General features: G+C 36.1%; 2 protein-coding genes across 9 annotated transcripts; both read left to right on the top strand.

Moving 5' to 3' along the window:
• Positions 1 to 2,276: 2,276 nt before the first annotated feature.
• On the top strand, positions 2,277 to 8,628 carry LOC18446898 (transcription factor bHLH76). Of its 6 annotated transcripts, none has more exons than XM_088853733.1 (9): positions 2,277 to 2,457; positions 2,979 to 3,028; positions 5,228 to 5,443; positions 5,841 to 5,906; positions 6,014 to 6,082; positions 6,947 to 7,018; positions 7,334 to 7,405; positions 7,611 to 7,745; positions 8,094 to 8,628. In XM_088853733.1, the coding sequence occupies exons 3-9, from the start codon at positions 5,282 to 5,284 to the stop codon at positions 8,193 to 8,195; spliced, it is 678 nt and encodes a 225-aa protein (XP_088709859.1). In that variant the 5' UTR covers positions 2,277 to 2,457; positions 2,979 to 3,028; positions 5,228 to 5,281; the 3' UTR covers positions 8,196 to 8,628. The 6 variants fall into 6 exon arrangements, with proteins under 6 accessions (XP_088709859.1, XP_088709857.1, XP_088709856.1 ...); XM_088853730.1 differs by lacking the exon at positions 2,277 to 2,457 and adding an exon at positions 2,495 to 2,892; XM_088853731.1 differs by lacking the exon at positions 2,277 to 2,457 and having other exon boundaries at positions 2,482 to 3,028.
• A 6,321-nt stretch (positions 8,629 to 14,949) lies between these two features.
• On the top strand, positions 14,950 to 22,157 carry LOC18446897 (ATP phosphoribosyltransferase regulatory subunit). Of its 3 annotated transcripts, none has more exons than XM_088853736.1 (4): positions 14,950 to 15,063; positions 15,151 to 15,376; positions 21,596 to 21,661; positions 21,756 to 22,157. In XM_088853736.1, exons 2-4 carry the CDS (start codon positions 15,236 to 15,238, stop codon positions 21,915 to 21,917), a joined length of 369 nt encoding a protein of 122 aa, XP_088709862.1. In that variant the 5' UTR covers positions 14,950 to 15,063; positions 15,151 to 15,235; the 3' UTR covers positions 21,918 to 22,157. The 3 variants fall into 3 exon arrangements, with proteins under 3 accessions (XP_088709862.1, XP_006857064.3, XP_088709861.1); XM_006857002.4 differs by having other exon boundaries at positions 14,950 to 15,067; positions 15,185 to 15,376; XM_088853735.1 differs by having other exon boundaries at positions 14,950 to 15,067.
• Positions 22,158 to 24,011: the final 1,854 nt, after the last annotated feature.

The raw sequence follows: 24,011 nt of genomic DNA, 5'->3' as shown, positions 1-24,011 counted from the left end.
TCCATTGAATATCACATCCAATGTGTAAGAATGATAGTGGGTTTGTGACCATATACCAAAAATGAATAATCTTATATTATATAATCGCTTGACTCCCTGAAGCCCACTCTCTCTTTATAGATAATCCAAAAATTTAAAAGACATAAAAAACGAAAATAATACGTATGTTACTATGTAAGAATGTCTCCCATTTGAGTGAGAAAAAAGAGTAAAATTCAAATTGAAGGCGGTGGGAAGGGAAGGGGGTGGCTATCTAACAAAGAATGAGTAAAAAAAAACAAAATGGCTTATATATTGGAACAGGAAATGACCTATTATGCTTTACAATGGGGTCCATGCTTCTTGACCCAAGCCCAACCTGTCGTGTCCAGAAGCAAGATCCAAGACCTCGACCTGTGTTGGGTCAACCCAACCGATTCCTAGTCCCAAGGAGAGATCTTCATGACATTGCATTATAGGATTGTATAAGAAGAGATCATTTATCTTTTGTATATTAAAGTCATAATTATTCTTGTTTTTTAAATTTTAAATGGATGGTATTAAGAGTGCTATTGAATAGGCAGCTTTTAAAAAAAAAAATACTTGAATTTCATAACTCATCCCAAGCCATCCAATTTGACATCTAATGAACGGAAATAATTGTCATCTTTATATCCAAAAGATAAAAAGTCTCTTTATAGACAATCCGTGATATTAGGGTGACATTTCAAAGTTCACGGAAATCATATTAAGAGGAAAATCAAAACGGATGAAACGATAGTTTAGCATACACGATATATGCTAAACCGGGGATGGTTATACCAACTGAATGTACGTACACATTTCCTAATTATAATCCCTATTTACTTCATATCTATCGTCCGTATTGGGAATCAAGGAACGTCTAACATACCCATCGTGTGTATATAAAAGGTAGGGAAATTTACGTATGGACCGGTTTTAATAGCGTTATAACTAAATAGTAAAAAAATAGGCTATTAACCCAGAACGATGGGAACTTTAAATTTTTTATTTTTTACCAAGTTTGCTTTCAATCTGATTTTTTAAACCTCAGATCATTTTTTTCTTTAAATTTTTTCCCGTTTTTAGCAAGTTTGCCCTAGTCCGATTTTTGAAACCTCGGACCCCTTGGTAACATTTTAAAAAAGAGAACAATTAACAGTATGATGTAACCGCGTTTTCAAACAAAGCTTTTGTTGCCTCCAACTATTGAGGAGAAATGGCGGGAGCCATGGCTACAGATTTCCATTAATGCGCGAGTGTTTATAAGTTGTGCTCTGGGTTTGGACCGGGTTCTGCCAAATTAGAAGGCAACTTAGATATGATATTTAACCATGGCTCCAGCCATTTCCCCACAATAGTTTCAAACTAACAATTTATTTATTTATTTTTATTTTTATTTTTATTTTTTGGGGAAAATGACCTTTAACTCACTATCCGAAATTTCCATTTTTATTAATCCTTTAGGTTAACCAAAATCCTTTGTATTTCTTCAAGTTTTAAACTTTAGCCCCCTAATTATATTTTTATTTGTTTTTTTTACAAATTTGATCTTTTTGTTTTACAAAATGAAAAACCCATATATTAGTTATCCATATTTTTTTTTGTCACTTGCTGTATAAATTTTATTGATGATAATAATTTATAATTATTAATAATAAAAATAATAACATCAATGATATATTAATTGTTAAATATTTCATTTCTTGTAAGTATTTTAATAAAGTTTTTGATAAATAAATAATAATAACCATTAACAATAGTAACAAATATCTTGATTAATCATTTTCAAGTTCAAACAATATTGATATAATTGTAAAATAGGTCATACTATTAAAAAAAATTATTATTTTTTTATGTCTAAATATATAGAGTGGGATTCACATAGGGTACGCAATGGAAGAGAAAGGAAGAGAAAATTTTGTAAAATGAAAAGATCAAATTTATTAAAAAAATAAAAAAAAGCACAATTAGTGGGCTAACAGTACCGAAATTTTAAATTTGAAGAGGTATAAAAGATTTTGTTGAACCCAAAGGGCTAATAAGGATAGAAGTTTTAAGCTGGGAGTAAAGATCATTTTTCTTTTTTTAAAAAATTGTCCCATGTTAAAAACATCAGGCACCTTACTGTTGAAAATAAGGTCTGATGTTGACCATTAACTCTTTTTTCTTTTTTTATGAAAAATATGATCCGACTTTGAAAACATCATACCACTTTGAAATGTTACCAAAACTTTTGATGTTTAAAAAATCGGACTAGAGGCAAACAACAAAATTGAAAAACTCGGGGTTCTCGTCCTTCTGAGTACGAACTTCACATCACATTTTTTGTGCTATTTCGTTATAACGCTATTAAAAACAGGTCCAGACTTACGTTAACATCTGTTTACTGATTTTTGCAAGATCATTTCGCTGATGACCGTTATTTTGTTTTTTTGCTGGAACTGATAGTTTGGGGTATGATAAGTCGCATTCTATTTGATTTTTTTGCTTCAACAATGTTCAGAGAATCAGTTCATAGAATCGTACAAACACTAAGAAGTGGAAATGATGGGATGCCATATTATGCATCTAGAGAGAGAAAGAGAGATGGGTTACAAACCAAAATAAAGAGGAGAAAGAGAGAACGGATTAATGGGGTTGAAGCGAGAGAGATGGGATTGAGAATAGAGACAGAGGGAAACATGGGTTGAGATGAAGAGATAGGCTTGAGATCTCTAAAGTTGAAATTAAGAGAGAGAGAATAAAATATTCATAAATGGGAAACAGATGTTGAGAAAATAGGCCCATAATAGTTCAACAACTGATAGCTGTTGAATGGACAGCACTGTCAGTAAAAGACTCAAGCTTGGTCCTGAAGAGAAGAACCTGCAACTAAGAGAGAGAAAAAGAGTATAGACAAAAAGCTGAAAAAGGATTAGGTTTGACAGCATTTCCTATTTATTAATCATTATTTTATTTTTTTATTTTTTTTACAGAGAGCAGTTGGTAGTGGTTAATCATTCAGAAAGTCTCCACAGTTTGACAGGTAAGCCTGTAAAAACACCCACCAATTTCCATTTTGTAATAATTAAGATGAATTTGATGCCTTTTGGGATTCTTTGACGGTACGTCATTTATGGGTCTCTGAAAACAAGCTCTGGTTTCTGGTTATGGAATCTTCAAACCTCAATAGATCATACCCATTTCCATTCCCTTATTAAGTCCTTAAGATTTTAAACCTGAATTTGATGTAATGGGTCTGAGTAAAACATCAAATTCTGGTAATTTTCTGAATTTTACTTGTTCTCATTGTGAAGTTCAATCTTCAAAGGATCTCTTTTTTACTTCCTCCTTGTAAAAGCCTCTGGTATACTGAAGCCCTCATTTGGGTCTCTGATGAAAACTGTTGTAAGTTTTTTTTTTTTGAGGCTATGGCATTGAGGATCAAGAAATTCTCCTAGTATTCATTTCTGGAAAGTCTTATCAATGACTGATCCTTTATGGGTTTGGCTGAGATTCAGCTTGAAAAATAAATAAGAAACTGCAGGTTTTTGTCTCCTGAGCTCCAACAGTGAAGTTTTAGGGGTTTTATGGATACCCAATTTCAGGGAATGGTTTTATAAGGGTTTTATATGCCAACTTCAGCAAATTTCAGAGTTTTATGTCTCAGGGTTCTATTTGATATACCAATTTTAGCAAAGATTTCATGTTTTGGGGTCTTTTTCTTTTGATACCCAATTTCCAGGAAATTCCTTAATTTAGTGCTTTGGGATTTCTTTCAGACTCCCAATCTCAGGATATTCCATTGTTTGGTCTTTTAGGGTTCTTCTCAGAACCCAATTTCAGGAATTTGCAGAGGGCGTTTGTTGTGGCATTTAAGGGCTTTTAATATCCAGGATTACAAGAATACTAGCTTTTTAATATAAATCTTACTGTAGAGTTATTAACAAAAATAAGAATACCAGGTCAGATTCTTTGAATTAGAGCTGGTTAGCAACTTAGTATATGATATACACCACTGGAAAGAGGAATCACTGGGGGCATCTGCTTTCTACTACTCTCTCTAACATTCCTTTACCTGTCTAATGTGTTGTGTTAGTTAATGCCATTCTTTGCTTCCTGTCTCCCTTTATGCTCTGAACACTTACTTTTCCTGTTTGTGGGGCATTAGCAGTGGATCAATCTAATGGTGGAGAGGTAAAGTTATATCTTTGGTGGATGGTGGATTTTATCTCTGACTGGTTTGTGGGCTTACCTTTTCTTTCTCTCTCTAGGATGCTGTTTTCTATAAATACTTTTCCCACTTTCACCTTCTTGGAACTCTAGAGAGCATAAAGCTGCTAAGCGTCCTTTGTTCCTTCTTGTGTCCTACAAGAAATTACCAGTTGTTATTCCAGTCAAATGCTCCTTGCTTTAGTTAGGGCTTATTGCTTTTTCTCCATTTAGATAATATCTTGGGCTTAATTAAGGTCAATGCCTTAGATAATTCGGCTTCAGTAGTAACTTTAGGGGAAGAGAGAATTGGGTTATCATTTTCTAAGCATGGGTACTGTTGGAGGGGATGACTTTGGGTTTGGAGAAAAAAATGAAAACCTTCTGGATTACTGGAACCCTGCATCTTGTCCAAATTTGCATTGTGATAAGTTCATGAAGAGTAGCACTACTAGTTCAGTTTCTCTATGTAAACCAGCTCCTTTTATGGATGGAGCATGTTCTTCTGGTAGTATGAGCTGTTCTTCCTTGACCACTGGCTGCGATCTTCATGCTCTAGAGAGAGAAGAAATGGGTTTTGAAGGGTCTATGCTTTCTCCACATCAGGGTACATTTCCTTCTCAAGATAGCCGGTTCTCTGAGATAGCTAGTCCTTTTGATCCTTTTCTAGATACCTCGATTGTTCAGGCTACTTCTCCTACAGAGCAACCATCAAAGGATCATCATAGAAATGTTGGGAACTCTGGAGTTTCAATTGGTAGACTTGATGGAAAGAAAAGGAAACGAACGGCTGAAAATCCCCCAATTGAATCTTCTTCCCAATTCAACAGTGTGCAGGTGTAATTGTAATTCTATCTATTATTCCCAATAATTTATCCATTACTAACTAGAGTTCTTTTATCCCTTTCATGATCAGTTTTTGCTTTTGTTGTTTGATACATCTGGTTTCTATTCTATCTCAACTTGTTTTCTACCTCAGACCATGATTAGAAAGACTAGAAGTCTAAATTAATGAATGATTTTTATGGCATAGACTATCAAAGAAGATGAGAAGAGAGATGTTAAATCTTCAAAAGGGGATGATGAAATGAAGTCTAAGATTGTTCAAAAGCCAGGCGCAAACACAGCTAAGCCTAGTTCGAAACAAGGTATGGAGCAACCACAAAATGGTGATGCTCCAAAGGAGGGTTACATCCATGTTAGAGCCAGAAGAGGCCAGGCCACTAATAGCCACAGTCTTGCAGAAAGAGTACTCTTCTCCTACATCTCTCTTCTTTTCTTTCTTTTGTTTTTTTAGTGGGTGGGGGTTGGGAATTGTTTCTTGTTTGCTATCTCTTACTAGAAAAAGTGGTTTTCTTAGTCATCTCTCTTCTTTGTTTCCCTTTCTTTCAGTTTAATACTTTTGTGGTGGTCGGTGGGGAGTTAGGATTCGGTTATTTTTGAAAATTTCTTACTACAAAGAGTAACCTTCTCATTCATTTCTTTTCCGCTTCTGAGGTTCTTTTTCCTTCCTTTTGATCGTTGTGGCGGGGGTTTGGGGTTGGGAATTGTTTCTGTTTTTCTTTATCTCAGTGTTTTATATGTATCTTTTTATTGATACAATTCCTCCATGGTCCAATTAGAAAGCTAAATCTCATGAAATATAGGTGAGAAGGGAAAGGATAAGTGAGCGTATGAAGTTTTTGCAAGATCTTGTTCCAGGATGCAGTAAGGTAAGAGATGGATGCTCGTTTTCGTCTTGAACTTCTCTAATTTAGCGTGGTGTTTCAGCTTTGCATCTGATCTCCATTTCACATTTTCTTTTATAATGGTTATACAGGTTACTGGGAAAGCATTAATGCTTGATGAGATAATCAATTATGTGCAGTCACTGCAAAAGCAGGTTGAGGTATGGTTCTGTCATTTAGAAACTGGAGGAAATATGTTCTTATTTCTGAATTCATAGTAGAAAAATCATTTTTTGGATACCAGTCTAAACCTCATGAACTTAATGGATGATCAGTCCTCTAAATTACAGTCTCTGAGATCTTTGTCTCTCTCTCTCTCTCTCAACCCCTTCGTAACTTCCTGATGAATTAGAATTGGTAAGCAAAGCATTTTCTTTGTGAGAATATATGCTACAATTCATATCCATTTTCCTATTTTAAAGAAGGATGTGGTTTGTATAAGGCCTCACCCATAAACAACTGAAGTAAGGCGCACCTTGAAATAATGTCGAGAGACGTCGTTTTAGTGCTAGAAATCTTTGTGATGGCCTAAAAACTTATTTTTTTATATCTAATTATAAAATTTAAAGCTTTACAAATACTGTAGATCGAGCAGAGCTATGAACACTTGAAAATCTTGAAAATTAACAGTCCAGAAAATGCATTACATGATGCACTATTTCCAATAATTGAAATCCATTTTTTCTCATGTCCATACATCTTGAGATCGAGATGATTGATTTGAGGATTTTTGAGCATCGAAACAATCTTTTCTAGTGAATTTTTGAGGTGTGCCTTAATTTGATTGTTTAGAACCTCACCCTTATATAAACATTTTCCTTTAAAGAAGGACCAAACTTCCCCCACACATGTTCAAATGAATCTATTAATGCTAGATTTTCTAAAAATGATGAAAATGTTCTCATGGGCTGACCTGAAAAAACAACTATTTCTCATACATGATAGTATTCCTTTCTGTATTCTGTATTTTTTAAAATATTTATTGATTTAATATTGTATTAGCCTCGGAATGCCTATTATTGCAGTTCCTGTCGATGAAGCTTGCCACTGTCAATCCACAGATGGACTCCAATATTGAAAGAATTCTTTCAGAAGATGTAAGAGAAGGCTTATAATAGTACCATTCACTGGGATCATCACTGTCCAATGAAATGATGGAGATGGACAGTTATGGAGAGAGTAGTACCCACCAGTGGGGTAACGTCCTGTTCTGGTGGGGTCCAACATTCTCTCCATTACCGTCCATTTCATTGGATGGTCATGACCTAATAGACTATGGTTTTCCTCTTTTTTTTTTTTGATGAAATGGTTTTCCTCCATCTCCATTGGATTATCAGTTATTTTTTTTATGGGCATTTTCCGTTAATGAAATAGCCGAATAGACTTGTATCTAACTGAATCATCTCGTGCAGCTACTGTCTATGAAGCTTGCCATGAATAACCTACAGGTGGAGTCTGATATCCAAAGGATCCTCTCGAAAGATGTAAGCATGTGACTAAATACTAAAAATGCTATCTATATATTTGATCCTGAAGTATTCTAGTAATAGAAAAATCTAGCAAGTTTATGCCTCGGTTTGTGTGTAATTGTTTTTGTGTTTGTGTGTGTGTGCGTGTGTGTGTGTGTGTGTGTGAGAGAGAGAGAGAGATTACAGGCTATTCTGAACATGGCTTTCTTTGTATTTGCAGATTCTTAATTCACAAGGTGGTGTCCCATTGCTTCTTGATTTCAGTCCAGGCCATTGCTTGTCTGACCCTTTTGTCAATTCATCTAGACAAGGAACATCACATGCAGGAACGGCAGCTCGCAGTATAGAAAACACAGTAAGCACGCTCAGATTTGTAAACTCTGCATAAATAGTGATGCTCTAGGTTTCTCCATCTCTAGTCATCTTGGCCTCACTTCCAAAAAGACTCGTATACTCTTTGGAGGGTGTGCTAAAATCCAATTCAACATGGAGAATCATAGTCCAATGGATCATGCTGGATGGTGATGGAGAGAGCAGGGCCCACAAGGTGCTTTTCTTAGTTCCATTTCACTGGATGATAATGACCAAATTGGACCATGGTTTTCCGAATTCCATTGATTCATAGTATTAGTTTTTTTTTTCTATAATTTTCATGAGCTATATACCTGTGCCACTTTTTCTTAATTAAAGCACGGGAACGCAGATACCAGGTGTTTGGGATGATGACCTACATAGCATTGTGCAGATGGGTTTTGGCACTGAAGTTCCTTTTGACATAGAGCCAAATAGCAAGATTACGAGGTAGTTGATTGGGCTTTTTCCTTCTTTTCTTTCTTTGGTTATTTGATTGGTTTCATCATCTCTTTGGGTTGGTTTTGTTGGCTTCCTTAACCACTACTCGGTATTCTCAGTTCTCAAAAGGAGTGGAATAGAATGCATAGTCTTTAACCTTACTGTTTGTCTTATGTTTGGGGTGGCAAAGATTATCCCCATCCATTTAAACTGATTCTGTGATAGATGTGTGGTCTGAAACCTCCTGATCCTTTGGTTCATTCTTCGAGTTTTATCAGAAGAGATGATTTGATTGACTAATCCAATGTATATGTAGAGACCTTAGAAGGGATCTCTCAAGTGTCATGTAATGTGGTTCTATTAACCAGAAAGAACAAAGAAAAATGTAAAAGGGGTGAATTGCTTGGGTTATGAAGTGAATGAGTTTTGTTTGTATTGAAGCTAAAGAGCATCGGAAGTCATCGTCGTCATCATCATCAAAGCTTTTTTTCAATTAATTAGGTTTGACTACACGAAAAGAACACTGGAAGTACTGATGTTCATATACTCACTAAATTTCTATAACTCCTGTTGTAATTTTTCTATGGCCAACTCGCCATTGTGGCTTATACATGTGCATCTTTAAATTCTACAATTGGTAAAAAAACTGGTGTTATAAGGGTTCTATGGCCGTTATAACACTTACACCCTAACTAGTAAGTTAAACGGCCCCAACAGTATGGTGGTGGTTATTTCTGTTGCAAAAGCTGCTTTGGGAGTTGTTATTTCTGTTGCAAAAGCTGCTTTATAGCAGCTTTGGGGGTTGTTATTTCTGTTAGAAAAGCTGCTACGCATAAGCATAAGTCTGTTATTGTTCGTTAAATAATTTCAAGAAAAAAATTTAAAGTAAAATTTGAAAAAAGTTTCTTTATTTTTTCACAAAACCATTGTAGTGGGAAAAATTTATAATCCACGGGCTAATGCATCATAAAGCTGGTGGAGCCCAATTTCTGCATAAATGTAATCTCATCCAAGCAATCAAAAAATATTTATAAAAATAAAACACATAAGGAAAAGGTAAAAATGAATGCGTCATTATGGTAAAAATTAGGGGTGGCAATGGACCCGGATTCAATGCGGGCCCCGAGGGTTTGACCCGATCAAGGTTCTGTTATGGGTTAAAAAATTGGATCTAGCAGGTCGGGTTTGGGTCTAAATCTTAGACCTGAACACCATTCCAGTCGAGGTCTAAGTTTTGTAATATTTTTCAGATCCTAATATATGAAATATATTTAAATATAATTAAATACATAGATTTTTTTGGGTAAGCTCTGGACTTGGACCCGATGTGACCCGACCAATTGCTACCCCTAGTAAAAATGAGTATTGTTGACCACCCGTTTGAAGGACGGGAGATCTAGGTACTGGCCAGTGAATTTATAACACAGTACACGCCCATTTCCTCCTAATGCTAAATGTTTTCCTCCGGTTTGTGGAGAGGGCCCTACCATGATAGGAATTGAGCTTAGGACGTAACGTTGCAAATCGTCAAGCGCTACCAATTGAGCCCTGGTTTTTTTCCTAAAAGCTATTATATATTTCCTCTATACATTTTGAATCTCAAAATTTGAGTTGTAATCTTTTACAATCCATAGAACAATCTTGGTAAAAAAAAAAATTTCCAAAATAAATTCTTTATGTACTAGAAAAATTTATGTCTCAACGATGAATAAAGACCGTCTAATTTTTTATTTCCTAGATTCAAGTTTCACAAAATTTTAAAAATAATTTTTTTATTTTAAAAATAATCATCATCATCATCAAAGTTGTTTTTCAACTATTTGGGTCGGCTTATTTTAAAAATAATCATCTAATAATTATCATGTGTTTTCAAAATTTTAGACTAAGAAAATTCCAGTAGATATTTTGAGTGAGAGAGGAGATGCGCAGTATCCACCCTACTTGCGCAGTTTCCAAAAGTTTCTCCTATAACCATTTTTCAAAGTGATATGCTTATATTTCTCTTTTATCTTCTTCCTATTTCCTTTTTTTTTTGTACCCTTCTTCTTTTTCTTTTCTTTTTTATTTTTTTGTTTGGTTGTAATTTTTTCCTTGATTCTTCAAAGTTAAATGCCATTTACAATGTTCATTAGTAATTATAAAACAGAACTACACTAACCCGTGTCGTTTTCCTTAACTCCGAGTTAGCCACCCTAGTTATCTAAGTGTAGAGTCCCCTAACTACAATTACCCCGTGCTGTTTTACTTAACTCTGAGTTAGCCACCCCGCTTATCTAAGTGTCGAGTCCCCTAGATAATGAAGGGAAGCAAGATTATAAAGACCAGACTGTTCATCAAACTAGTAAAGGGTTAGCTTAATTAAATTTAGTATAGTTGTTAGTCGAACTGGTTGGATTTTATTTGAAAAATAAAAAGAAAAAACACAATAGTTCAAAAATTTAAAATATAAACTTTAATTCCAAAGCCAAAATCGGTTTACCCAACCAACCGAAATTAATAAAATATATTGGCTTGGACTTGGCTTCTAACTTGACTTCGTTTCTATTTTGAACCAAACGAATCAAGGTACTATTCGATGGTCGAACCAGCAGATCTGATCCAGTCTTGCTACCTAATTGGAAAAATATGCATGTAGGATTCACGTGCAATAGTAGTGATCCAGTCTTGCTACCTAGCTGGGAAAATATTCATGTAGGATTCAAGTGCAATAGTAGTTGTATATGCTAGCATGAAAATAGACATGCCATTCAGCCATCTAGTTTAAGTTGGGAGGCTCATTTCTTTTTTAGAAATTCGTCATATTTATCAGAAATTTAAAACAGAATTTGAGATGGAAAATATATTTCTAAGCGGCCGTGTCAAACCAGTGTTTTGAAACTGCAATCACTAGAGCGATGTTTCACCCACCCACTGATCCTTGTGGAATAGTTGGATCGGTGATCCTGATAAATCCACATTGGTAATTTAGAAAGTATTAAAAATAACTTAAAATAAAGATTATGGGGTGAGGATTTAGATGTGACCTAAAAAACATAAAAATGCCTAAAATATTAAAATATATATACATAAGGGGAATTTAGGGGAACCAGGATACATACATAGAAATTAGGCGGCATTATTTCTGAAAAATATTTTTTTTGTTATTAACACATATCTGACGATTTGATGGTTGTGATATTTTTGTAAAAAAAAAAAGAGTCTTGTTGAATGGGAAAGCAGATATATAAACGGACAATTGTCTAACCCATTGGATATATAACGGGCAATGTCCAAAATTGGCCATTAACCATCAACTCAAATCAACTCCAAATTGGTCACCAGGTCAGGTCGACCTGAGAAAATTTATGGGACCTGGCCAGACCAGACCAAACCTGAAGTTATTAGACCCGGACCTAGAGCCTGGCTCCGAACAAAGCAATGTACCAAGGTTGCTTAGCACATGGTAGGATGCCCTTTCTAGGATAGGGCAACCGTTTGAATCTTTAGAAGATTTTCGTGAAGCTCTTAGCAAGGATGCTACAGCAAATCATTTGAGGGGTATCGTATAAGGGCAAAATGCAAGGGTGGTGGATACAAATGAGAGATATATGCTAGGAAGCTTGATAGAACGAATGTTTTTAGAATCAAAACATGGAAAAGAGAACCACTTATGCACTATTGGGACAAGTAATGATGTACATAGAAGAGCATCACAGAAATTTATTGCATCCTTAATTAAGGATAAATTAAGTGACACTGCGCATTACAAGGCTAAAGAAATCATGAGTGATTTGTTTCGAGATTATGGGTTAGAATTACCCTATTGGAAGGCTTGGTGAGGAAAAGAAACGGCCATCAAATACATACATGGTTCGCAAGGGAAGACATACAACCAGTTACCAGCATATGTAAATCGTATGATAGAGACGAATCCTAGGAGTTCTGCGACATGATAAGTATTGTCAGGTGGTAGATTTTTTTTATTGTTCTTAAGCTTTTATGGGTCAATACATGGCTTAAAAATGGATGTCGTCCACTTCTAATTCTCGATGGAACATCACTGAAGGCAAGATACCTTGAGACTCTACTTGCTGTCAACTCACTCGATAGGGAAGGACAAATATTTCCCGTTGCATTCGCAATTGTAGATGTCGAAAGTACTGAGAACTGTTTATGGTTTATGAAATCTCTAAAAATTGCTATTGGAACGGATCGTGAAATCATTTTTTTGTTAGATAGACACCCTGGTCTAATTAATACTGTATGTCAAGTTTTTGAGAATGTCCATCGTGCCTTCTGTGAGCGTCATTTAGTGGAGAATTCAAGAAAGAAGAAAAACACATACCTAATGATGTTAAGAAGGTAATCATAAATACCTTTATCAGAGCGTGTAAAGCATATAGGCAGCAATAATATTTTGATAAGATGATGGAAATTAGATCACTTTCTGAATATGCATGCAAGTGGTTCATGGAAGCATCATCAAACTGTTGGGTTACGTCACAGTTCAAGGGTAATCGATATGATCAAGTAACAAATGCTTAATTATGTAATTGTAGGTAATCTATCAAATGCAAATTCTTACATGGTTGGTGGTTTGCTTGTGTGCTTGTATAATTGTAGGTAAATATATCTAAGGCAAATACAAATAAGTGATTTTTTTATTATGTTTTATTATAGGTAACTTGGCAACCATATGAGTAGTACATCTGATTAGATATACTCAGTAAAGAAAAGGCGTTGTGCCGATCATATCTGATAAGTTTCCATATTGCAGAGTACTATATGCCTGATCGTATACTGCGATAATTTGGGAAGATGCAAGTGATTCATGTTGGGCCACCCAAGTGGGATAGGAGGGAAATGGTCAGTTTACACCCCACAAGTTGGATTGACGACTTGAGTAGCGAGATAAGCGACTAACAACAATGAGAACGCAATGTTGTCAAGGCAGACATGGATAAATATGGTGGAATGTTATGAATATATGGCATGGTACACCATGTTCACCCATAGATATAGAAATACGCCCATGTGCCCCCCCATGCAGTAGCAAATTTCTCCCCCTTCGCAGGCCATGATGTTAGAAATACTCTCATGTGCCCCCCCTCGCAGCCACAGTCAAATGTGTCCCCTTCTTGCAGGTCATGATGACCATAGGAGATTGGTATATTATATAAATTATGTATTTTAGTTTTTATCGACTTAATATATATTCATTGTAATTATCTATTTTGTTTTTTATTGTCTACTTGTAACGATTAACCTGTATAGGGACGCTATAAGCTGCGCTTGGTGGTAAACTATTAGCAGGGGAATTCAAACGTTATGTACATGCAACCCATGATTTGCTATTGTAAAACACTCATATGGATACAGATGCCAAGGAGATGGTGGAGGGCGAGGGTGGAAGCGAAAACAAGGAGAGAGATAGTGGAGATGATGAAAGCGAGAGCGAGGAGGGAGATAGTGGAGATGAGGAAATCGAGACTGAGGAGGGAGATGGTGGACATGAGAAAAGCGAGACTTAGGAGGGAGACGGTGGAGATGAGGAAAGAGAGAGCGAGACCGAGAGAGATGCCCATAATCAATGCCATTGAACACTCCATTGATATGGACACTATTTTTTTTCTTCCATTTGGAGTCCCAATTGTAAGAAAGTTGCCAGTAGCTAAACTTGATCTGCAGTATTAGAATGCAGTTGCTTCATATCTTCTCATGACAATATAACACTATGGGATGGTGATAGAGGTTGTTGTTGGCATGAGCACTCCCCATAAGCGGCTAGTCCAGCAGTTCCAGGAGGCAGTTGGCACTGAGGTCACTGCAACTCGTGGGTCCGGGGTATGGAACGGGCAGTCCGGCACTGAAGTCACTGTAAATGGTACAATCTGGCATTTGGAAGGGACAGTCTGGTATTGAAGTCACTGGAATTGGTCTGGTCTGGTGTTTAAAAGGGGCAGTCCGGCACTGAAGTCACTGTAAATGGTACAGTTCGGCGTTTGGAAGGCGCAGTCCAGCACTGAAGTTACTGAAATTGGCCCGGTCCGGCGTTACGAAGGGGCAGTCTGGCGAATATGTCAATGGAGGGTGCGATCCAGTGTTTGTAAGACCCGGTCCGACAACGATCTTTGTGGTCCGGCGTTTGGATGTCGCGGTCTAGGGATTTGCTACTGGAGGGGCAATCCAGTATTTTAAAAGTGCGGTCAGGCAATTGATCCTAGATTAATGAGCGATTTGGCATTTGTGAGCTACGATCTGGTGTTTATGTCATTGGAGAGGGCGGTCCGACTGTTAGCAACCGCGATCTGGCTTTTCCTTTTATTAGGTTCTGAAAATGATTTGTTATGTACGGGAAGTATATTTTCGTTAAAAAAATATCTCTTTGTGTTGGGGGGTTATTTGGTACAAGATAGTTTGAGGGAAAAATTTATTAGCAAAACTTAGGTCGGGGTAAAGTGGTTAGAAATATCATGTTGGGGGGTTTTGTGCGATTATCCCTTACAAATTGTTGAAGTGATTTTTAAGTGTTCCGCCTTAAAAAATCTGATGGGGCTGGCCGAAACTTATATTATCTCTCTTCTCGCTGCTGGTGGAGTGGGTGTCTCTCTTCTTCTCGCTGCTCCTGAAGTTGATTCTCGTATACGATCGTTTCTCTCACTTTGCATTTCTTTTTTGGTTTCTCTCTGTTCTTCCTCAATGACGAGCCCCTCTCTGCCCTCAGCCGTTATATCCTCTCTCTCCACAAAACTACCCTCTCCCTCTCATCCCCCGCAACAAATCTCCCCACCATTTTTCTACAATCAATTACATCTCAAAACCTTTGTGTCAAACCCCACTTTTATCCAGAATCCACAATTGGGATTCACCATGCATGCTTCGAGGAGGGCCCCAAGCTTTAGGCAGGTATAACTAGGAACGAATTCTCGCAAACCCATTTTGGGTTTTGTTTTCAGCTGGTTTTGAATTGGGTTTTCTTTTATTTGCAGAGAAAGGATTGAATTCCATTGAAATTTGAATCAGGAAGCTGGAATTGTGAGAGAACCAGTTGGGCACTATGAGGAAGAAGAGGAAATGGAAGAACAGGAGGAAGAGGAGGATGATAGGAGCTTGGATCTTCTGGTTCGGTTTATTCAAAATGTGTTTCGGAAGATCTCGAAAAGAGCTCGAAAGGCTGTGCGCTCAGTGTTGCCCATAGCCATTCCAACTAAACTGGTTAGTCACTGCGATTTCATTATATCATCCTCAAACTCAACAAAAAAAAAAAAAAAACATCCTGATTAGAATTTATCTTCTTGTTTCTTGATAGTAATATGAAATTACAAGTCTACTTGGAAATTTCTAGATACCCATGATAGTATTGAAGATCTTTTAAATAACATATACCTCATGCTGATGGTGTGGATTTTTTTTGGGCAATCTTTATGCTTAATTGACTTCCTGGAAATAATTATATGACATGGTTTTGATGGACTGTTTCTAACATTTAAATGATATTGTTTTGTTAGGTAAATATTCATCAACACTTTTTGGTTGGAAAAATTGTAGATAAAAAGATCTCATTTTTACCCTTTTGTAAAGCACTACACAGTACACACTGAGATGCTTCATTTCTCAACGGAATCGTGGTTAATTCAGGAAGCTTTAGTCATCGTGTTGTATCTTTTTATCGTTTTCTGACATTTAGGGCAGTTGTACATCTGTATCGAGCTTAGATTTGTATATTTCTTTACCAAGCCCTGAAACTATTCAATGATTAATAAAAAAATAAATAAATAAATAAAAATAATCATGCACCATTGAATTTGTGATCGAAATGATCTAGAGAGAGTAACCAGCAAAAATACCTGGCCGATAATAGAGTAATACCTATTAGTGTACCAAAGCCTGGGCTCTTTGGAGGTGTATTCAGATGGATGCTTCTGGCTACGAAAACTCTTTTTGGAGAAGAAAATGCGAGTACAGGATTTGGGAATTTGATTTCCCGCAACAAAAACTCTCAAAGGAAAATCTACAACAAAATTTTAGTTGCAAATTACCTGTAGATTTTTCAATATGCTGTTAAAGGAGATGATGATATATGAGATAATGATATTTGGAAAGGGCTTTCTGTTTTTATGTTAGTTTTTGGGATCTTGTGGATTTGTGGGATTTGTGCACAGAATGATTGTGATTGCTACAATTATTAGAATATACTAACCTTTTTTTTGCATTACTGTGGATTTAAATTTGTTATGTATTTTTTTTCTCTTTTTATATTCAATATATGTTGACCTTAGTTAGAAATATGCATAAGGGAAAATCAGCAATAACATGGTGACAAAAAAAAAAAAGGGGGTTGGTTTGATTTGGAACCAAAAAAAGGGATAGAAAAATGGCGCCTAAATGATTGGTAGGTGAAAATCTAAAATAGTCCGGTTTACATAAGAAGATGGAGTGAGAAAAAGAGAAGATAATGTATGTGCATGTGAATGTGTCTCACATGAAATTTCAACTAAACATCAATTCACAATGAACACCTACTTTGTCGAAATCGACCAATTTTTTTATTTTGGATGGATTTAACTATGCAATTTAACTAGTGTGAAGACACGCTTTTGAGTTGGCCAATTGATTCAACTATCTATTAGGATGAAAATTTGTTGCTTATTGGATGCATGGTTATGCCAATACATATACGCGTGATCAATTTCCAATCTCAAAACAAGTTTTCCTTGTGCAAAATTGAGAAGCTTTCTCCATGGACAGCATTGGGGAAGTTTGTTTGTCTTCAGAAAAACATCCTTCAACTACCATAAAGTTCTTTTTCTGGATCCTCCTGCTACCATAGCCTTCTTTTTCTGGATATATTTATCTTCGTTTTCTTTATAAGAACTATATCATGATCTTTTTTTGACAGAATCGTATTTAAATAGCCAATTAAACGTTTTCCAAGAAGACGCATCTTTTACAGAACCGTATTTTAATAGCCAATTTGCTAACTTTGATATTGACTCAATTGTATCAAATCACCGTAGTAGTTCAGGGGTATCAGGTGTCTGTGATCTAGCATCTGTTATTTCTGTGATACACTTAAAAAACCAAGAATTGCTTTATTCATGATGAGTACTGTCCCTTTCACAGGAAAAAAAAATGTCAAAAATGTAGCACTCATAGGTTTAATGTAATCGATAAAAATATATAACAAAGTTTCGCCTAAGATATCATTCGTTGGTGAGAATGGTATTCCAAAAAAGTGAATTTTGAAGACAAGAATAATGTGATATTGGTTCACGGAGTCTTCTTATTGAGAATATCAGTAATATATTGTGCATCTAAGCTCTGTTATGAGAACTCTGGTTGAACATTCTAAACTACTGTGGATCTGAACTATAATACAGCCTGGAAGGATTGTTTCATACTAAGACCTATATATAAAGATAATATCACGAAGACCGCTTTCCGAAGGTACAATTTCAACTTGACCACTTTCTGAAGGCATAATTTCCACTCAGGCGTCTGTTTCTAGCTCTGCAAATCTCAAATTGATAATCTACCAGAGACCTGCCTCCCAATTTGGTCTTAGATAAACCCCCCAAGTAGTTGCCACCAATCAGAGGCATACAACATACCCCAAATATCGTTCCTAAAGCTACATTTCTGAGCCTCCCTGCCTATCACATGAGTCCCACAGATCATGCTAAGCTTCACCTGCAAGTTGAAGACTCACTGGCTAAGGGGTTTTCTGATGAGAGCACAAGGTCATGTGGAGCATATGTGCACCTTTCTTCCAAGAAAGATGGAACATGGCTTATGTGCATAGACAACAAGACTGAAAAAACAAGTAAAATTGAACTTTTTAGTCCCAAGTCATTGTTTGACAAACATAGATCATTTTCTTGAACATTCTCAAAAGGGTTGGCATATTTATCACATGAGATGCACTCTGAAGTGTTGAGAGCGATGAAGAATAGATTGAAGACAATAGATTCAAGGCAGGAACCATTCAAGATCATTTCAAAGCATGAGATTTCTCCAACTGGAGGAGATTGAAAAGACTGCTTTCCAAAGGATTAATTTGTCACCCAGATGTCCATTTGGAGCGATTTCAAATCTCAATTCCACGATCTCTCCGAGATCTATGACCACTATATCTATAGGTTTTCTGTTATTCGGATGTTTCACGCTCCAAATCATGGTCAAAAGCATGCTGAGAAACTTAGTTATATTAATTTAGTTTTGAAGTTGTAATCCATCTCACACCATCCTCATATCTTTCTGGACCTTCTAAGTTCCAGAACGTCTTAACCCCTTTAGAAACCCTAAAACCTATCTTAAAACTTGCCTAACTCTGGTTCTTACTTCATTTAGACCTCATATTGTCCAATTCTATCCCTGCTGAGAAAGTTCATAAGAGCCAAAACTCTGCTGTCCTGGTCTTTGTAGGTATTTAATCCCTTTAGAACTCCTAAATCCTAAACTTATGAGAATTACCCATACCATTTGTTTCTATGCCCATCGCGTGTCACCTTCGTGTTGGAGCCAAGCCCCCTTGGTCCTACATCAATTTTTTTGTTAGATATGTTCACTGGGGAAGCTTAAGTACCTGTAAAACTGATTCACTCGTATATGATATAAATATGTAACATGTACTTGGAATCTTTTACTTAAACTGGGGCAAATTCTGCGCCTTAAATACACATCATCAAAACAGTGTTTTAATGCACTGAGACTAGGCTATATAGAAAGTCTGGCTTTTTGATATTTTGAATTACTAATTCCAGTTTGATCCCTTTAGGTATCATACTTTTCTCTGATACTTGTCATCTAGCTCAATATTTTTTGGTATTTAGTCATGATCTGCAAACTTGAAGATGAATGGGTAGGCACTTGTACTAATTACTCTTATTACTTTAGATTATAACAGTGGCTATGTACTTCACAATCCCTCGAGCATTTCAATAAGAAACCAATTCTAGAGAATTTTGTTGTGGACTCCATGTTTTGCCTTTTTGTATTTGTTCCCCAAGAATTAATATCTGCTCTAACTAAAGTTCACGTGTCATTTGACTTTTGGCAGAGATGATTCCTAGTCTCACTGACATGACCAAGTGTTCTCCCCATACTTCAACCTAGGGTTACCAGGACACAATCAATTGTTGAACCAGAAAAGTGAGCATTGCAGTCAGTTATAAAACCTCTTTTCTCCTTAACTATCCAAAAAAGAAGAAACTAAGGTGACCCGCTGGTCCACTTTGACTAGACCATTGACCGCTGGAACTAAGTTTGTTCAACCAAAAAGTGAAACCAGAGAAAAAAAAAGAAAATCTAAATAAACAATAGGAAAAAGGGAAATGTGGTTTGAATTTTGAGCATCAATCAAGTGAATCGATACTTCATAAGATAATAATATGTTTCTCTTGATTCTAAGTTGGAAAAAGATTTAGTTCTTAGAAAACCAAATCACATGACAAGCATCAAGTGATAAGATAAATTGGAATCTCGACCATTCAATCTAACTATTCGTCCAAGATCTTTTGCACTTCAGATATTGAGGGAAATTGATAAAGCGGCTACAAATAGAAATATTGTACAGCATCATTAATGTTCCATCAATCAAGTATATCAACTTCCAGTGTCATGGTCTACTTACTTTTCCTCATTGCCATTCTCATCCTCCTACCTTTTCCCCCTTCTCTCTTTCCGCCATAAGAAATTAATGCTTAGTCAGGTTTTCTATTTAGTAAGTCAGGTTTTCTATTTAGTTGCTTTTGCATTCCTCTATATTGAAATTATTTGATGATCTAGTGATCATGTTCCTCACCATATACATTGTCCCCTGATTGGGATTAGTTTTTTGTTTCATGTTTGTGCCTGTTTTTTTAATGAGATTCTTGTTTGCGTCTTCTTTGATATTTTATTAATTTCTAAGGATATATTATTCATCTCTGGCTAAAGGGATTTGGTCCTTTTTTATTTATTGTTTTGGATGTGCCATGTCATTGCCCTATTCATGTTGATTTTTCTTATCATCCGTGTATAGTTCGTATATGCTCTTATATAAATTCTGCTGACCTGTAACAATCTTACAATTTATTGTAAGAGAGAAAACTTAATTGCAGAAAAGTTAAAAACATGAATAAAGCAAAGTTAAAACATGAATAAAGTTACAAATTTGAACTCATTAATTATACTTTATAGGTTTATCTTGTAATGTAATTTGTATGGCTATTTGCATCATCCTTACACTGCTTTGGCTTCAATGAAATATTCTCTTTTGCCATCCATGACACAATGGGGAGCTTCTATTCATAGAAACAAGAATGTCACCTTTGAGCATGAAATCCTCACAAATTCGTATAATGGAAGATTTTTCTTTTCTGTAGAAATAATTTGCTCCTTAAGAATAGTTTTGCAGCAAGGCTAACCTATGATCCCAAACTATCCAAGGTGGAGACAGAATATCTTTAATATGGAAAAAGGAAAGTAATAATTGGATCTAACGTGTTGTGGATCAATCATTAACTCTGTAATTGGATCTGACATGTTGTGGATCAATCATTAACTCTGTGTTGTTGGCTACCATATCAATTTCAAATACTGAAAATGCACACAAGTTCAATGGAAAATGCACATCTTGGGTCATAACTGTCCAACGAGTTGGATGATGGGAGAGAGTTTGGACTCATCTCAATGGTGGTTTCTACCTCTCCAAATATTTTATTCACAGAGATCTTTGTAAATGCTTTCAAATAAAATAGTTTCCAGGAAATGCCAATATCTTTTTGACCCCGCGAAAGTAGAAATGTTAGTAGGTATTCACTTGTTATTTTCTGTGCTGAGACTATTTCTTAAACATTCAAAATATGTATAAATATTAAGAGGTAAAATACCCCACTCCTTGTGTACAAACTAGATATGTCCTATATGTGACCTCAGCTGACCCTTATCAGCAAGAGATAGCTGACATGAGCCATTTCAACATTTCTCCATCTTGTTGGAGTTGAGTGGAGCAATGGTCCATCTCAACCAACTGCTGTTGATTTGATGGTTGGGACTACATCTAGCGTGCTGTTTGTATGCTACATGCGGTATGGTATACTTTCCTCAACTAAAATTTATTGGTTGGGTCACAAATAATGTACCCCCAAAGCATGATTTAAACCTGATATGAAACCGATACAAGAAATGCACTAACCCAATATCGTATTTTCCTTCATGTATGCGAGTTATATTGGTCAATGCATATTGTAAAATTATTTGACTGTAGAATTTGTTCCATGTCTAGTAGGTAAAATATCAAATACAAAGTATTTGTTATCAGAATTTATTTATACCCAAATCCATAAAAAAATAAAAAAAAGAAATACCATGTTTTCCGTCCTATTACCACTTTGTTTGCAACTCATGGATCTTCTGGATTTGTGTTTATTTGTTTCCTGTGTCTAATAACAGGTGGGTTTTTCAGTCAATGGTGTCCTCATAATAGCCTTTCTCTGGGTTTTGAAGGCACTCCTTGAGGTAATAGCAGCTTCGTTTTCGCTCACCCGCTTGCAATTGCAGTAATTTTTTGATCATCCGTTTTGCCTTCTCTCACTTGATGTAATTTGTCCAGGTTGTGTGCACACTTGGAAGTATAGTGTTTGTAAGCATCTTGTTCATTCGGGGCACATGGGCTGGTCTATCCTACTTTCAAAACAATCATCCCACTCATCGATCTAATGGAGGATTATATGACGACGACAGTGCATGGGATGGTGTACAACCTGCTACTTGATTCACTTCTTGTTGTTCAGAGAGAGAGAGAGAGAGAGAGAGAGAGGTTGTTTTGAAGTTTGTAAAATTATGTACTTGAAAGTTGAGCTACAAAACGAACAATGCATAGAGCTTTGTAGACAAAAGCCAGTCTTGGAGTCGAATTGACTTAATTAAATGTGGAGAAAAAACCAAATGCTCCTGAAGTAATAAAATGTACATTTGCTCCCTAGGTAAAACTCTAACTAGGAGCATTTACCAAGTTTTTGCATGTAAACTATTCAACCTAGAACGGCTTGAGTATCCACCTTTGTTATGCCTTTGGGAAATCACGCCCCACAATTAGACACATATTAGTGTTCATGTATTTTTTAAATAAAAGAAAAAAGTACTTCAAGTATTAAAAATATTTGCATATTGCAGTGCTTTGAAACTGAGCGATTTTTTATCCAGACTGGCGATCTGGATAGGAATCAGTTGGGACTGAATTGATTTCGAGATGGTAGGGGTCCCGGCCTGGTTCCTCCCTAAAATTTCTTTTATGTAATTATTATTTTTAAGCTTATCTAATGTTTTTTTAAGCCCTTTTTAAATCTCCATTTCATAAGTCACTGTTTTAATTTTATTGTATTTATTTTTTAAAATTTTTCTAGATCTCTAATTGAGACTTATCCAAACCTAATTCAGATCGTTGATACAATGATCTGACATAAATCTGTAGATGAATGATCTAACCCACCAATCCAGGTTTTGAGACACTAGCGTAATGTAGCATGCTTTCTAGACGTTACTTTATATTTTAAAGATTTTTAGGTATTTATAGAATAATTATGAAGTTTTAAGTTTCATAGTTTGGGGTAGAAATAGATTTTCAGGCATCATGGGATTTCTGGGCACTGAGATGAAATGCATCTTGTAGCGGGATTTAGAGGTGTCTTTGTTTTAGATAGTTTTAAGCTTGACGCTCTTTATAAATGGCACCTTCCTTTTTTGACCTAGTTTTCTGGGAGATTTTGGACGTCGGAGCTGAACATCCCACTTCCGTGTTTGATTTCGCTACATAGAAGTTTTCGCAGGGAAGGGCCATCCAAGATCTGTCATCGAGAGGCAGGGCCGAGAGTGTGGATTCTTGAGAAAGAGAGCCAAGCAACCTCACTCTCTTCTCCTCCCTTGATTTTGGGGCCCTTCTTTCTCTGTCACTTTTAAGGTTAAGATTTTGGTTATCTGATTTGGGATTGCTTTGTGATTTTGTGGATAAGAGGCAAATGTGAGAGAAAAGAGACGGGTTAGGGTTTATTAGATATAGGGCACATTTCTGGGCTGCCCTTTTTTGGCTCGAAATGGTGGAATTTACAAAATGAAGTTGTAAACGATTTGGGGATTGTTGTAGCAGAAAGAGATTTTTTGTTGCCATAGAAGAGGGTTGAGACGAATATTTTCAAAATGATTAAGGAGGTAAAGTTTTGATTTACCTAAAAAGTATTGTACTGCTTGTACCCCCATCTAAAGATCACTACATGTGTATATCTATCTCTCAAATAGATAAACGTCTCAAGCAAAATGACTAAATGTATGGGTGGATGAGGAAGATGGTTATCTATGGATGATCTGTGAAGCTCCTTGACTCTAGATGGATCTTTATCCCCCAAGCCTTTCTGTGTATCCCTCATTTCTCTCTGAATCTCTTAAAGCTACTGTTCTTTTTGTTATTGGTTCATTTCTCCCACCCACTATTGATATCTGGGGTCTTAGGGATTGGGCTAAGAGAGCCTGGAATCTTCCTTACTCCCCTGTAGTCCTTTCTTTCGGGAGTAACATGATCGTTTTTTTTCCTTTCCTTTACTGATGACGTAAAGTCCTCTTTGTTCACAACACCTGGTGTGTCCGGAATAACTCTTATCAGTGGATTCTTGAAAACCGCGGGATCACGCTAATCTCACTTCATGCTCCCTGTCACACCCCAAGAATTTGCAATACTGATATTTTTGAGATGTGACAGTCAAAACATATATACATCTCTTGATATGAAAAATTTACAGTGGCGAATTCTTACAAAGTAATAAAGAAAGCTTAGGCACAATTACAATATCTTCCAAAGTTACCCTTGAAGAGTACT

The sequence above is a fragment of the Amborella trichopoda genome, chromosome 12 (genome assembly GCF_054954075.1).
Source record: "Amborella trichopoda isolate Santa Cruz 75 chromosome 12, AtrichopodaSantaCruz75HAP2 v2.0, whole genome shotgun sequence".
Lineage (NCBI taxonomy): Eukaryota > Viridiplantae > Streptophyta > Magnoliopsida > Amborellales > Amborellaceae > Amborella > Amborella trichopoda.
Note: the sequence above shows the minus strand (reverse complement) of the source record. Positions and strands in the feature narration are given on the sequence as shown.

Bases quoted from the DNA above. Each gene is read 5' to 3' on its own strand.
- LOC18446898 (XM_020675278.2), top strand. From the start codon at position 4,525: ATGGGTACTGTTGGAGGGGATGACTTTGGGTTTGGAGAAAAAAATGAA. The intron at 6,083-6,946 runs GTATGGTTCTGT...CTATTATTGCAG, and splicing joins CACTGCAAAAGCAGGTTGAG to TTCCTGTCGATGAAGCTTGC. The intron at 7,019-7,333 runs GTAAGAGAAGGC...CATCTCGTGCAG, and splicing joins AAAGAATTCTTTCAGAAGAT to CTACTGTCTATGAAGCTTGC.
- LOC18446897 (XM_006857002.4), top strand. From the start codon at position 15,032: ATGCATGCTTCGAGGAGGGCCCCAAGCTTTAGGCAG. The intron at 15,377-21,595 runs GTTAGTCACTGC...GTCTAATAACAG, and splicing joins TAGCCATTCCAACTAAACTG to GTGGGTTTTTCAGTCAATGG. The intron at 21,662-21,755 runs GTAATAGCAGCT...TAATTTGTCCAG, and splicing joins TTTTGAAGGCACTCCTTGAG to GTTGTGTGCACACTTGGAAG.